The 15,957-nt window shown below is 43.6% G+C and overlaps 1 protein-coding gene and 1 pseudogene across 1 annotated transcript; one reads left to right on the top strand and one right to left on the bottom strand.

The window, feature by feature from the left end:
* Positions 1 to 4,291: 4,291 nt before the first annotated feature.
* On the bottom strand, positions 4,292 to 4,966 carry LOC138387887 (glutathione-specific gamma-glutamylcyclotransferase 1-like; the record flags this gene model as incomplete). Its single annotated transcript, XM_069475053.1, has 1 exon — positions 4,292 to 4,966. A coding segment is annotated over one exon (675 nt), but the record flags the coding sequence as incomplete, so codon positions are not given.
* A 6-nt stretch (positions 4,967 to 4,972) lies between these two features.
* Positions 4,973 to 6,105, top strand: LOC138387883 (BAR/IMD domain-containing adapter protein 2 pseudogene; annotated as a pseudogene).
* Positions 6,106 to 15,957: the final 9,852 nt, after the last annotated feature.

Genomic DNA, 15,957 nt, shown 5'->3' with positions numbered 1-15,957 from the left:
GATAATAAAAAAGCTATGCAGAAGATTAACAAAACAAAAAGTTCATTCTTTTTTTTTTTTTTTTTTTTTTGATGCAGAGTCACTTTGTTGCCCAGGCTAGAGTGAGTGTCGTGGCGTCAGCCTAGCTCACAGCAACCTCAAACTCCTGAGCTCAAGGGATCCTCCTGTCTCAGCCTCCCGAGTAGTTGGGACTACAGGCATGCACCACCATGCCCGGCTAATTTTTTTTTTATATATATATTTTTAGCTGTCCATATAATTTCCTTCTATTTTTGGTAGAGATGGGGTCTCGCTCTTGCTCAGGCTGGTCTCGAACTCCTGAGCTCAAACGATCCGCCCACCTCGGCCTCCCAGAGTGCTAGGATTACAGGCGTGAGCCACCGCGCCCGGCCAAAAAGTTCATTCTTTGAAAAAATAAAATTGACATGCCTCATGCTAGATTAAGAAGAAGAAGAAAAGAAAGAACTCTAATAAGCTCCATCAGGAATGAAAAAGGAAAAATTACAACTGATGCCACAGAAATACAAAATATAACCTATGAATACTATAAAAACCTCTATGCACATAAACTTGAAAATGTGGAGGAAATGGACAAATTCTTAGAAACACAGCCTCCCTAGGCGCAATCAGGAAGAAATAGAATTGCTTGGGACTTTTTAAGCAGGAATTGAGACACTAAAAACAATTTAAGTCATATTTTGACCTATAGTCTATGAAATGTTGCAAATAAATTTTCCTAAGTATTGTGATTATCAGTATATTTTATTTTATGCTGCTAATGAACAGTTCACCTTTTTACAAAATTATGAAAGACCAATGGCTGAATTAAGGGCATGTGGAGAAACTTACACCATGTGCTGAAGAAGTAGACATCTGTGATCAGAAACACATTGGTAATTACTCTGTGCCGACATCCTTACATGTGCCTGTGTTTGTATAAGTAACATATTTCTGTTTTTATTCATTGTATATGCCTAAAATGTGAATAATGGAATGTTAAGCACAAGTTATATCATGAATTAACTTATCTGTTCTGTCATGTTTAGAAACTTAACTAAATGTGTTTTCGTACAATAGCTCCCAGTAACTCAGAAAGAAGTGCTCATTTGTGTTAGAAAATGTGTGATCTTTGAGGTCAAATAAGAAAATTACTTTATCCTGTAACAGAATGATTTCTTACCCAAACAAAACACATAATCTGTATTTTACCCTTCTTTTTTAGACATTTTGTTGAGAATGGAGTATAGAGAAGAAGAAATTGAGCACTCTCTCAGAAAATGGCAACACGATGAAATTACTACGAACTATATGTTACTGAAGGGAAAAATCTCTCAAAGTAAGAGTAATCAGAGAGGAAGAGCTGAAATACCTTTTATGTAAATTATCAGTTTATGTTAAATTATTTTCTTAGTTTTGCTTTGATTCAAACCTTGCCCAAGCCCCAGCCCCAGTCTTTGACTCAAACCTTGCCCAAGCTCCAGCCCCAGCCCCCACCTTTGGATAAGATCCACAGCCAGGTCCCTCTGTCTCCTGCTCCCCCAGAAGTACCATATTGCTCTCCACCCCAGAGTAAAGGGGACCCTACAGGAAGCTGTAGAACAACTTGCCCTACATCCCAGGAGAAGGCACAATTCCTCATCCCAACTGCAGGTGAGCATCTGGAATGGCCCTTGCAGAAGTGACTGAGGTGAAAGGGGCAAATGTTATCCTCTCTGCTCAAAAACTCTCGGGCCTCCTGTAGCCAACCCACTCCAGACCTTCCCCAGGATAGCGAGGATTCTCAGAGCCACAAGTCTGCCTCCGTTCTTCTCAGAGATTCGATCATCCCTGAGCACCAGGAGCAGCACAAGCAACATATTCAAAGGAGTTTCACCCCCGATAAAGACCAGTTGGGCCCTCCCTGCAGATCCCAAGCACCCATGATGCAGCCTCAGGGTGAATTCCCAGGGAGGGGTCAGCCTGGGGCAGAAGACAAGCCTGGGGCATTTGCAGGTAAAAGCAGCAAGGATGAGCAGAAGATGGGCTCCAGGCACTCTGAAAGATTCTCTCAGGAGGGTTCCATAAGTGTCAAAGAAGACAAGGACCCAACCAGGAACCTAGGGCAAGATCTGAAGAGGTTCCCAGAAGATCTATCTATACATAGGTTCAAGAAATACCTTGGTGAAAGTTCTGGAGGACAAGGAGGAGGAGGAGTCAGATACTGACTGGATTAGGCTCCAGAGGTATAAATCAGGAAATTATCTACCCAGGGGCCCAGAGAAGCAGCAGGTTGACAAAACCCTGAATTTCCAATTGGACCAGAAGGTGGGGGAGATCAACGAAGGCACGGTCCCTGTGCGTGAGCATCAGTCCAGGATCACTGCCAGCCGTACTGTTCTCAAGTCTGACACCCACCATAAGCCCAGAAATCTAGCATCCTTGAGGGGTCAGAAATGCCATGTGAACACCTCCCAGGAGCTTTTTTCCTTGATCCCTGCACTCAGGAGATGCATGAACCACATATTATAAGGTTTCGTGTGAGGCATAGATGGGGTTCCAATCTCCAGTCCCTGGAGCCCATAAATCTTGCGGGTCAAACCCCACCCTTTCCATTCTCCAGCCTTCCCTCCTGGGCCACTGGTGAATTTGGGGATGGCTCCATAGCTGCGGTTGCCAATTTTCTGGGAGAACATCCTTGGAAAGGATGTTGATTAGTACCATCCAATTGGTACTAATAGATCAACATTTAGGTGCACATATGGAAGTAACATTCATCAGGGATTGGGCAGGTGTCGGGGGCGGGAGGAGGGGATGGGTAAATTCACACCTAATGGGTGCAGTACGTGCTGTCTGGAGAATGAGCATGCTTGCAGCTTTGACTCAGCTGGTGCAAAGGCAATTTATGTGACCAAAGCGTTTGTACCCCTGTAATATTCTGAAATTTAGAAAAATTATAGAGACAGAAAGTATAATGGTGGTTGCCAGGGTTGTGGGTTCAGAGGAATGGAAAGTTATTGTTTAATGGGTACAGAGTTTCAGTTTTGCAACATAAAAAGAGTTCTGGAGATGGATGACAGTGATGGTTGCACAATATGAATGTACTTAATACCCCTGAACTGTACACTTAAATATTTTTAAGATGCTAAATTTTCTGCTACATGTATTTTACTACGGTAAAAAAAATTGAAAACAAAAATGGGGCTAACAGTACTATTTATCTCCCTGGGTTACTTTGAGGCTGATATGAGATAATACAGGGGATCTGGACTTAGCACATAGCAAGTGCTCAATTAATGATAGCTTTGATTATTATTAACTCTGTGCTCATCTGAGTCACAGAAATAACAAGTCTTGTGATTGTTCCTTAGTTCTCTGCCATGGCCAGTCACTTTGGAGTTAAGAGGAATACATGTCCAGTTGTGCCCCAGGATTGCTTGGTCCTGAGGGAGGCAGACTCAGAATTCCCTAAAGGACTCTCTGATTAGCCAAACACCCTCATTGGATAGAATGCAGAGAGTTCTTTGGTCGCCAGGATAGAAACTTTGATGCTCACCAGACATTCCATCTATTTCCTCATATCTAGTTTTGTTTTGTTTTGTTTTGTCTTTTTTCAGATAGAGACGGGTTTATGCATAATAGTATGGGATGGACTGGGAAAGTTCCAGGGCCTGTAGTGATGAGCTTCTCAGGAACAGACAGACAGGAGTGGCCCAGACAGACCAGCAGACAGAGGAACAGGGAAACAAAACCAAATGGGGAAACAATTGTGTCCAGGTATCAGATCTAGCTCTGCCCTGGGGACTGGGTGGAGCAGGGCTGACAGGGGCCTCCATCCTGGTAGGGGCCCCTCTCCTCACTCCCTGCTGCCCTCATCTGGCATGCTGGGACCTTTGGCAGGCAGAGTTTCCAGAGCTATGGAACAGTTGGTCTGAGTGGGCAGAGGATCAAGGCTCTTGGAGACTCCCTGGAGAGGTGGAGGCCTGGGTGGTGTGGGGTTAGCAGCACTGGGGGGAATGTGGCCAGATTCCAGGTGCCTGGGGTGGGGCCACTGCTCAGCAGGGCGCCTGTGTCCAGGGCAGGCCCCCCCACCCTGTCCACCACACCAACATGGTGCAATAAATAAAGTTTCAAGTTGTTAAGTCGGTGAGCTGGAGCTGGAGGCTTGCAGACAGGCAGGGGCTTTGAAAGAGAAGCCCCAGCCACCCACCATGGCCTCTCAGTGGGCTCTAACTGTATTAAGTCAATCTTGGGCACTGGAGTGGATGTCTGGCCCGGATGTCCACATGGGCACTCCGTGCAGGGGCTCAGCCCCTCAGACCAGGGCCAAAGCCTGCTCAGTGGGGCAAAAGCAGGGCAGCATGGTGCCCACAGCGTCCACAATGGCTGCCAGTTGCTCAGCCTGTGCCTGAGGCCCACAGAGCTGCATGCAGTCTGCCAGCCGCAGCAAGTACTCAAGGTTGTGGCCAGAGAAGCCTCGGCAGACCAGTATCTGCCTAGCGATGGCCTCCTCAGGCACAGGGCCCAGGTAGCCAGGGAGCTCTGGGCTGGCCACATAGGCCAACGCCTTGCGTGGTTGGTCAGGGGCATCTTGAAGATAGAAAGTGACCTCCTTGGTATCATAGCTGCCAGGCACTGCCTCCCGCACATTCAGGAACTTCAGGGCCTCGCTCACCTGCTTGCCTGGCACCTGGTACGTCACGCCCCGAGTGCAGCCCTCGTGATCTTCAAGGAGAGTCACCACACCGCCAGGCATCTTGTCGCTGCCCCGATGGAAGGTGTCTCCCTGCCAGAAATGGCGGCTGTAGCCGCGCACAAAGCCCACACGGCTGTCACTGTAAGTGAAGTCAGGCCTCCACACCAGGGAGCCGCACCTGAAAGTCCACAGTGCTTGAGCATCGCCGTCGTCCCGGGGGTGCTGAGCGGAGGGCGCAGGGGACCGTGAGCGGGGCACGGTGTTCGGGGCTGCGGATTCCTGCTTCACGGTGCAGGGCTCATGAGACCGCCACCTTCGCCAAGGTCAAGCAGGTACCTGAGTGCCGAGCTGAAGCAATACCAGACGGAGCAAAGGTGACGCCCTGGACGAGTGTCAGGCTGAGCTGAAGAAACTCCGCAAGAAGAGCCAGGGGAGCAAGACCCCGCAGAAGTTCTCGGACAAGGAGCTGCAGTACATCGATGCCATCAGCAACAAGCAGGGCGAGCTGGAGGGCTACGTGTCCGAGGCCTACAAGAGGGCCCTCACCGAGGAGCGCCGGCGGTTCTGCTTCCTCGTGGAGAAGCGGTTGGCCGTGGCGTCTCGTGGAGAAGCGGTTGGCCGTGGCCAAGAACGCTGCCGCCTACCGCGCCAAGGTCAAGGAGCTGCTGGCCCAGAAGCTGTCGCTGTGGCAACAGGCTGTGCTGACCCCAACAAGATCCCCGACCGCGCGGTCCAGCTGATGCAGCAAGTGGCTAGCAGCAACGCTGCCACACTCCCCGGCATTCTGTCGGCCTCCAAGTCCAACCCGGTCATCTCAGACTCCGTTCCGGGGGCCAAGCCCCTGCCGGTGCCCCCCGAGCTGGCACCGTTTGTTGGGTCCCAGAGGAAGCTGAGCTACTCTTGCTCTAACACGCTGCCCGTGCGCAAGAGCGTGACCCCCCAAAATAGCTATGCCGCCACTGGGAACAAGACTCTGCCCCGCTCCAGCTCCATGGCTGCCGGCCTGGAGCGCAACAGGAGCATGCGGGTGAAGGCCATCTTCTCCCACGCAGCTGGGGACAACAGCACCCTGCTGAGCTTCAAGGAAGGGGACCTCATCACCCTGCTGGTGCCCGAGGCCCGTGGTGGCTGGCATTATGGCCAGAGCGAGACCAAGCTCCTGCAGCAGGGCAAGAGCAGTAGCTCCGGGAACCTCCTGGACAAGGACGACCTGGCCCTGCCACCCCCCCATCCCCGACTATGGCGCGTCCTCCCGGGCCTTCCCCACCCAGATGGCCGCCACATTCAAGCAGCGGTCCTACAGCGTGGCGGTGCCCGCCTTCTCCCAGGGTCTGGACGACTATGGCGCCGGGTCCGTGAGCAGGAATCGCTTCGCCCATGTACAGCCGAAACCCACGGTGACCAACGACAGGTCTGCTCCCCTCCTCAGCTGAGGGCCACGTCTGCTCTGCTGCCCCTGTGGCCACCACCCCACCCCCACATGGAATCTATCTGTCACCATCTACGTGTTCCTGCTTAGGGAACGGCCACGCCCCCGCCTGCCAGACTGCGCCCACTGCAATCTGGCCTGGATCCTGGCTGTACCTGGCTGAGGCCCCACGGAGTGAGGGCTGGTCCCTGAGAGGCCCTGGGGCAGAGGGACCCGCCTCCTTGAGGGCAGGCGCCTCTGGGTCATGGGCCACAGAGCCCTGGGGCACTCCTGGGTCTGGAGGACAGGGAGGACATCCAGTCAGCCGTAGCTGGAAGAGGAGCCCAGCTGCCCTCCACTCCCACACGTGCAGTCAATAAACAGGCTGCCCCCTCACCCCAAAAAAGGCTTTATTCAGACTACTTTTAAATAAGTGGTTGCTTTTATTGTCAGTTTTATTTTCCCCAAGTGTATTTTTTTCTCTGTTCTTCTATTTCTTTGTTTCCCTATATATATATATATATATATATATATATGTATAAGATTCTTATACATATATACATATATATATATATAATTTCCAATCCTGGATATTGCCCTGCCACCCATGAAAACTATTCTGGCACCAAAAGTAATGATAAATGTTAAGTGTAATAGAAAAGTAAAGCAAAGAGCCATTCAGCTTCAGTCTTTACATACCATGAATAAAGATTAAAACATCACATGGAGAAGTTTACCTGGTGATTGTTCACCTGCAGTACTGTGGACTTTTAACTTTTTGTCCCCTTTTTGGTGAAACAGAGTAAAAATAGTCATCTACCATTACTGTTATTTGCTGATTTTATTTTATTTTGATGGTAATATTCTTATGACACTATTGCAACCAAATTGGCTTTACCATCTTGGCTTAGTAGGTATAGAAGACAATGGATTACCATCTTTATTGCTGTAATGTGTTAAGCATTATATGTTAGTAGAATCTAGTTTAATTGTTTCAGGTAGAAAGTATTCTTTGAGTTTCCATTTTGAATGTGTTTGGACTAAACAAACAATAAACTACTGATGACTGCAAAAAAAAAAAAAAAAAAAAAAAGGCCCGAAGATGTCAAAGGGAATGTTTAGCTGGAAACCAGAGATAAAATAAACTATGTAATTGATAACAATAAACATACTGGTGCTGTAAGTGCTCGTAACATTATGCTGTTTAAAAAGAAACAAGCCGGCTGTCAGGGAGTAGTTCGTGCCATGAAGGAGGCATTTGGCGTTATTGAAAGAGGTGATATTCTGCCTTAGCATTCACTTGCATTCTTTCCCTGCTCTTTCCTGTTCATTATGCTTTAATTCTGAAGACCATATGAGGGTAGACTATATTACCTTTTAAAAACTACAAACATTTGTATAGGCAAACTATTTTCTTAAAGTTGATGGTCAAATGTTAAAATGTTATTTTTCATACCATTTATAATCTTGTCACAATCCACTTAACAAAGTTTGGTTAGATTTCAGTGAAAATTATCTTCCAGGGTAGTTTTTTTTTCTCTTCCTGGGATGGGGGGGTAACTTTACTACAGTTAGTATGTATGGTGCAGAATTTCATGCAAATGAGCTTTGCCAGCAGTGTGAAAATTTAAACGTATTTAAACAAAACCAAAAAAAATGAATGCACAAACTTGCTGCTGCTTAGATCACTGAAGCTTCTAGGACCCAGTTTCTTTTGCTGATTTAAAAACAAAATGAAAAAAATAAAAAAGTTGTTCCTGAAAAAAAAACCTTTAAATTTATATTTTCAAATGAAACATGTAAGTGTCTAGTAATCAGTTTAAATGAATGCTAAGGCATATAGTCTTTTTTTTTTTTTTTTGTGGCTGAGGTAGGATGGCATATAGTCTTATCTGTAAATTAGAATCTTAAGATTATTTGAACCTTTGAGATAATGTTAAAACACTAGACTAAAATCATTCAATTGATTTTATAGATAAACATAAATCAATATGTATAAAGTTATCCTAAGAAGAAATAGAACATTTTTATTTAAAAAACCTTCATTTTATGGCAAAATAAAAACTTCAAAAAAAAAAAAAAACCCGTCATGATATCATCTTACCGTTTTATTTGCTAAACACAAACAGTTATTTGGCATTTGTCAGACTGGATTCTCCAGTGCCCGGTGTCTGTTACAGCTACTTTCCAGTTGCTACTGTTTATGCTCATTTCTTTAAGGCAGTGCAAGATCTTGAAGTATTTTATTAGATGAAGAAATTTTGAATTGTATTGATTTTATTTTACTGTATTCCAGTTCTGAGATTACTGACCAGTGGGCAGTATACATGTGTTGATGTCTGTCTTGGGTCTTCTGGAACAATTATGATTTAGAAGATTCTGTCCCACCATTTATGTAGACCAAAAAATACTTTCCTAATTCCTGAATGTGACACAATTCTATTGTCACATTTTGTGTTGTGATTTTAGGTTATGAAACCATGATCATTATATGTACATCAAGTAATTTTTATTTATTGTGAATGTTTGAGTAGCTCACTAGCCCAGCCCTCCTCTATGTTGGCTAAGAGAGTTATTATATTTTTTAACTATGTATTTGAGAGTAACATGGATTTTGCTATTGTTTTTGGAATATTCAGTCTATTGCTATAACATGTTAAATGAGACCACGAAATTTAAGGGCTTCTGATTCTGATTAAGTTAATGAATAGGGTTCCAGGCTCTTTCCTCTGGGTTCTTGAAAGAGAATAAAGTTATGTTTATCTTATCTTTGTTATCAGGTTTGCTTAATTCTTTTGAACTATGATCTTAAAGGCACAAACAGTACCAATCATCTTGCTCATTTGTTAATAGCAGATCTATATTGCAACAAGAAAATTATTTTTCAGAATAAAGCTCAGTTAAAATCAACTTAAGTCACTGCTGAATTTCTAAACCAGAATTTGGACTTATATCAACATCAACATGTATATGTGTTAGATGATCCTCAACTATTGTCCGAATTTAATAAACAGTCAATTTTTAAAACATTTTAATATTAAAAGTTATGAAAGAATGTGGTAATAGCAGTCTTACCTCTGCATTTTCTTTCAATTGTAAATTGCAATTATTTGTTGGGTATTTTGGGCTACAAAGCACAGAAACTTTAAAAATGAAAATGTACACATTTTACTGCAATGATCCCTGTGCATTTTTTCTAGTGTCTGAGGCTTCCAGTTGGACTTGAACTCCCATGTTGTCTAGTTTCCTACCTAGAGGTGTATCTTCTAGGAAGGAAACAGAAAAGAGTGAACAACAATTTGAATGGAAATGAGCTTTGACCTACCTTGTAAAACAAAAGCACAAACAAAAGAGAAAGTGGTCGGTGAGAGCTCCCCAAACAGAATAATATAACAAGAAAGATTTTCCAGGTATCTCCACAATCAAATCCAATCCACTAAACAAACAAAAAATAAATAAAAATAAAAAAGAAAGCTTCTCACAGGACAACGGAGGGGATGCGGCCTCCAAACTTCTTTATAGGTATGACCCCCGCGGATCAAGGTGGCCTCCATGAACCAGCGTCACGTGGATTTCTACCTCGCCTCCATTGAAGACATGCTGGTGGTCGTCGGGGGCCGGAATGAGAACGGAGCTCTCTCGTCGGTAGTGAGGGACAGTCCCAAGACCGACTCCTGGTCCTATGTGGCCGGCCTGCCCAGGTTCACGTACGGCCACGCGGGCACCATCTACAAAGACTTCGTGCACATCTCGGGGGGCCACGACTACCAGATGGGCCCTTACCGCAAGAACCTGCTGCGCTTCGCACACCGGATGGACGTGTGGGAGGAGCGGCGGCCCCTGACCACCCCCCGCGGCTGGCACGGCATGTGCAGCCTGAGCATCTACTCCATCCGGGGCAGCGACGACAACATCGAGTCCGTGGAGCGCTGTGACGTGCTGGGCATGGAGGCCTATATCCCGCAGCGCACCCAGTGGACCCGCGTGGCGCCGCGGCTGCACGCCAACAGCGAGTCGGGCGTGGCCGGGTGGGAGCGCCGCGTCTACATCCTGGGCGGGTACAGCTGGGAGAACACCGCCTTCTCCAAGCAAGTGCACGACCGCGAGGCCAACAAGTGGAGCAAAGCCATCGACCTGCCCAAGGCCATTGCCGGCGTGTCGACCTGCGTCTGTGCCCTGAAGCCGCGGCTAGAGGACAAGAAGAAGAAGGGCAAGGACAAGAGGCAGCAGGACTGGGGCCACTGACCCACCGGCGCCCTCCCGGGCCTCGGCCACTGCCAGCTCCCGAGTGTCTGCAGACCAGGAGCAACTGCTCCGATCCTGGCAACCTCCTGTACAACTTAGCAGCTTTTTTTACTTTTATGATTCCTGGTATTTCTATGATATCACGGTAACCGATTAAATATTATATGTAACTTTAAAAAAAAACAAACAACTAGATAGGACCTTGTGAGACAGGACCATGTGTTAATAACTGATTCTGGCCCATGGGCTGTGGGTGACAGTGACATGTGTGACTTCGGGCCAGCTGTATGCCCTCCAACTCTCTCTCCTCTTTCCTCAATGACTGAGGAGACCTCGTGCTCCAGATGCAGTAGCCACATGATGATAATGCTTCAGTCAGCCTGGATCCCTGAGCCAGAGTGTGGAGCAGGGGCCCTGCCCACCTACACTGGACATTTTACATGAAGAAGAAATAAACCTTTGTGATGTTAGTCCTCTGAGACTTTGCAGTTGTTTGTTGCAGCAGCAACAAACCTAGCTTAATAAATAAACACATTTTTGTCAGCCAAAACCTGGCATTTTACATGAATACATTGCAGTGTGCAGTTCTTCACAGTAAATTGTAGAGTAGGCTCACACACATCATCTTTTTTGGTCCTTAGAACAATTGTGTACATGGAAATTCCCCCTGGTAAGAGGTTAGCAAGTTTTTTTCCTTACATAAGGACTTCTCTAAAGTCCCCATTTCTATATATATCGATTATTCAGTCAGTCTGTCTCCTCACTGTACCCAAATTCTACCACCATGATTTCTGAACTGTATTGCATGTATTTGTTCATAATCTGCCTCCCCATACCAGGCTGGAAGCTCCTGGATTCTGTCTTATTGAAGCCACAGGCAATATCTTATAGATTTTGTGTCTATTCCAGCACCTGGAGCATAGTAGGTGTTTTAATGTAGACTGAATGCGTCATCAATTATGTGAAGTAGGCAGGGCAGGTGTTATTATTTCTGTTTTACTGAGCTGCGGTGAAGTTTAGGGATTTGTCCCAGGTCAGACAGCTAGGAAGTGGCAGAGTCTGGGGTGAGCCCCGTCTTCTGGCTAGAGAGCCCTATGTGGCAATCACTGAGTGTTTCCTGCACAGGCAGTTTTGAGGATCAAATGAGGTCGTGTGTTCAATGGCACTGCTTACTTGGTGAGGAGGTGAGACATGTAAGGCATTCTCAATACTTTTACATTTCCTGTCTCCAAACAGCAGGTCAGGAGTCCCATGTGGTGGTGTCAGAAACTGGAGAAGGGCCTGGCTGGAGTTGGGCACACGTTGAAGAAAGGACCAGGATGGAAGTTCCCTGGAGGAGGAGACCTGTGTGCCCCACCCTCGGCTGCACGACAGTGCCTGGAGCATGGTAGGTGTCCAATACATTGTTCCATTGAACACACAGGAAACAAGAAAGGAGGCTCCAATGTGAACTCTGAAGGGACGGGCCTGTGAAGGGAGTGGGTGTGTGGGGATCCTGCCGAGGCTCCTTCCTTCCCTCCCTCTGGCTGTGTGAATCCCCTGGGCCCATATGTTGTTTGTCAAAGATGTCGAGCTGGGCTGGTGGGATAGTTTCACTCTTCTGAAAAGCCTTGTAGACACCCCTGTTGGACTCTCACAGCACAGCTGTGCATAACATGGGTCCATCTATGGTGTGGATGGAAGGGCGAAGGGAGCCTCTCTGCCACCTCACAGAACCCCAGCTCCCGGAACTGGGGGGGATTCAGAATTCATGGCAGCAGCACTTGCAGATGCGTTAGCTGAATCTGTGTGCCTACTCCAGGAGGCTGGTTGTGGCTGCCTGGAGCAGTGCATCGACATGTCTTAGCTGGGATCAATTAAAAATAACTGCTGTGGCGAGGAGAGGGAGTGGCGTGTGAATGCCGCAGATTCGCCTTCTCGGATCTCATTTGAATGCCTTTCTCATGGTGCCCGACTTCTACAATTAGAGAGCCATTACTTTGCATTAAGGCCTTGTCTGTCTGTTAACATTTGTGGTATCCACATGGGGAAAGAACAGGTCAAACTATCGCTCTTTGCTGATGGTATGATATTATATCTAGAAAACTTCAAAGATTCAACCAAGATACTCCTGGGATTGATAGATAAATTCAGCAAAGTCTTAGGCTACAAAATCAACGTACACAAATCAGTAGCTTTCATATACACCAATAACAGTCAAGCTGAGAATCAAATCAAAGATGCAATACCTTTCACAATAGTGACAAAGAAAATAAAATACCTAGGAATATATTTAACTAAGGAGGTAAAAGACCTCCACAGGGAGACCTATGAAACACTAAGGAAAGAAATTGCAGAGGATGTAAACAGATGGAAAAATATATCATGCTTATGGATTGGCAGAATCAACATTGTTGAAATGTCTATACTGCCCCAAGTGATTTACAGATTCAATGCAAGCCTCGTTAAAATACCAATGTTATTTTTCACAGACCTATAAAAATAGTTCTCTGTTTTGTGTGGAATCAGAAAAGACCCCAAATAGCTAATGCAACCTTACTTGATAAGAACAAATTGGGAGGCATCAGTTTGCCAGACTTTAAGCTATACTTACAAGGGTATAGTAACCAAAACAGCATGGTACTAGCACAAAAACAGAGACAGAGATCTATGGATAAGAACAAAGAACCCATATATGAATCCATGCTCATATCACCGTCTGATCTTTGACAAAGCAGGCAAAAACATACACTGGGGAAAAGAATCCCTATTCAATAAATGGTGCTGGGAAAATTGGATAGCCACATGTAGCAGGCTGAAACAGGATCCACACCTCTCACCTCTCACAAAAATTAATGCACAATTGATAACAGACTTAAACCTAAGGCATGAAACTGTAAGCATTCTAGAAGAAAATGTTGGAAAAACCCTGATAGATATTGTAGACCGATATCTATAGGCCCTCCAGTTATATAATGGATGTACACTTGTCCATGTCAACCTCAGAGAATATAACATGCTGTGGCATGCTGGAAAGTTCTGGTTGATTGACATTAGTCAGTCTGTAGAACCAACCCATCCTCATGGCCTGGAGTTCTTGTTCCGTGACTGTAGTAATGTCTCACAGTTTTTCCAGAAAGGGGGAGTTAAGGAAACCCTTAATGAATGAGACCTCTTCAATGCTGTTTCTGGTTTAAACATCTCAGCAGATAATGAAGCTGACTTTTTAGCTGAGATAGAAGCTTTGGTGAAAATGAATGAAGATCACGTTCAGAAGAATGGAAGGAAAGCGGCTTCATTTTTGAAAGATGACAGAGGCCCGCTGGTACTGTATGATGAATAGCACCAACACCCACGGCTTTCAGTGTTCACACAGCGGTGATTGTCAGCTGCTAACAGTAAATTAAGTTATCGGTGACTTGAAATACCAAAACATGAGGCATATCCAGTGGTGCTTCTGTGCTTTTTTCCTCCTTGGAACCCATGTGCCAGACGTGTGGAATTCTGAGCTCAGCATTGAGAGAATAAAATGTTACTACCTCTCATCTGACAAACAGGATAATGCAATTCTTTAACAGCTATAGTTTATCTGGCTGAAATAGGCCTAATTTTACATGACTCATGTTACAAAATGTTTTGATGAGAATTTTTAAAACTTAGGTAACATTTCCAAATGTGGGAGGAAAAGACAGATGTGTTTACAAGGGAGTATTTTATTACAACATATTTGCTTTATTCATCTCCCTGTTTTGTGTTGTGTCTTTCCTCAAATATTTTATTGATTTAAAATTAGCCCTTCTCAATTCTTTTTCCAGTGTGTGGCCATGACTCTAAAGGAAAATTTATTCTCTTTAGTGAGTTTTACAAATGGAAATTTGGTTTCAGAATGTTTGATGGAAATATTCATAAGCATTGTACTTTTTATTAGTACATTTCATTTTCATGAAAATGAACTGAATTCTACTTTTGTCCCACTCATTGAAGAAAAGGCATCATAGGTTTCTGAAAGAGTTAATGTGTAAGAACTTCTTAACTATCCGGATTTTTAAATTTAACTTTCAACTTCTCTACATTTAGGTAAAATGATTAGGATATAACTCATGGTGTGACTGCTCTATACTCATAATGAAAATATAAATTATCTGGAAGGACAGAAGATAAGCCTTAACCATGTCTGACATATTTTAATGAAATCAATGAAACAAAATTCAGTTTACCTTCTACTAAAACCATATATTTATTGGTTGATTTTGAGAGGAATGTAACAAGTTAATTAGAAATATTAAGCAATCAAGGTATATATAAAACCACTTGTGTACCAAATTAACTAATTTAAGCTATCTGGCCTCACTATTAATAGTTTTTAGTACTGGCTATATAACATATCTTTAAAAAAGTAAGCACTGTACTGGAAAAGTATATTGGCTTTGTTAGGATTGAAGTTCATTAAGCACAATGTAATCATTCCTCCTGTGACTGAAGTCAGATTGGAACCACTAAAGATCCAAACCTTCTGTCTGGTAATAGAAAGTAAAAATCTAGACATCTTTTACATTGGAAAGCTTCTCTTTTAACATTATTTCAGAATGCCAAATATTTTCTTTCTAGAATAATATTAATTTTGTTTTGTTGTACAGCTTTTAATTACATTTCAGAGAAGTGTGATTTTGGGTAGTTACTTATTACATTTTTGAAATGTTTAGTACTCTGAAATAAAGATTTAAATGACTGGTGAAAAAAATTTTTTTTTCTGATTTAACACACATATATATATATTTTACATGCGATACTTTTATTTTAGACATGCAAGGAAAGCTATTTCAGAATCTACTAATTTAAAGCAAGCAGCTGTATACAGATAACAAAAGAAGCAACATTTGGTTACAGCTCAACACACAGCATCCAAAGCAAACAGGCATGAGACAATGCATATTTGTGTAGCATTAAAACCAGATGGATAACAAATTGTGGGGCAGAGGAAGGGATGGAGGAAACAAATGGAAATGAAAGACCAATGTTTCTCAACTTCAAATGTATAATGCTAAATTTCTCATTTGATAGCACATCCAGGTGCTTCAAATGTAGTATATTACAGCAAGAATGGTTAGAATGGAAATAACTCATCTGTATACCTGCCCAACACTAAGTTTGGTCAAAACACATTTTCATAGGTCTTCTTTCAGTGGTAAACCCATTTGATCCTGTTCTGAAGTTATTGTTTAATAACTTACTAAACTCAGGCTTTAAGCTCTCTAGATATAAACAATGAATTATTTGGTACTTTTGCTTTTATAATAAAACATGCTGTATGTTTTATTAAAATATACAATAGTGATCAATATTAAAAGTTTTAATATTCAGAAATATAAAGCAACAGTTAATAAAGCATTAAGTATTTAAATGCAGACTTAATATATTAGAAAGCCATAACTAGTAAAATATAAGTCTTTAGGTATTAAAACTTAACATTAGGATGTTTTCTTTTTCCCTTTCTTTAGAATAGATTCCTTTCAAAATAGGATTTTTTAACTATAAAATAAACTTAGCATTAATATTTTGAAAAAGCTACTATTAAGCAATAGATATTGCAGAAGAGACTTTTCAGACATAGCTTTCTATAAATTCTTAAAGGGATTGTTCGATATTATTACAT

Source organism: Eulemur rufifrons, chromosome 7 (assembly GCF_041146395.1).
Source record: "Eulemur rufifrons isolate Redbay chromosome 7, OSU_ERuf_1, whole genome shotgun sequence".
Lineage (NCBI taxonomy): Eukaryota > Metazoa > Chordata > Mammalia > Primates > Lemuridae > Eulemur > Eulemur rufifrons.
Note: the sequence above shows the minus strand (reverse complement) of the source record. Positions and strands in the feature narration are given on the sequence as shown.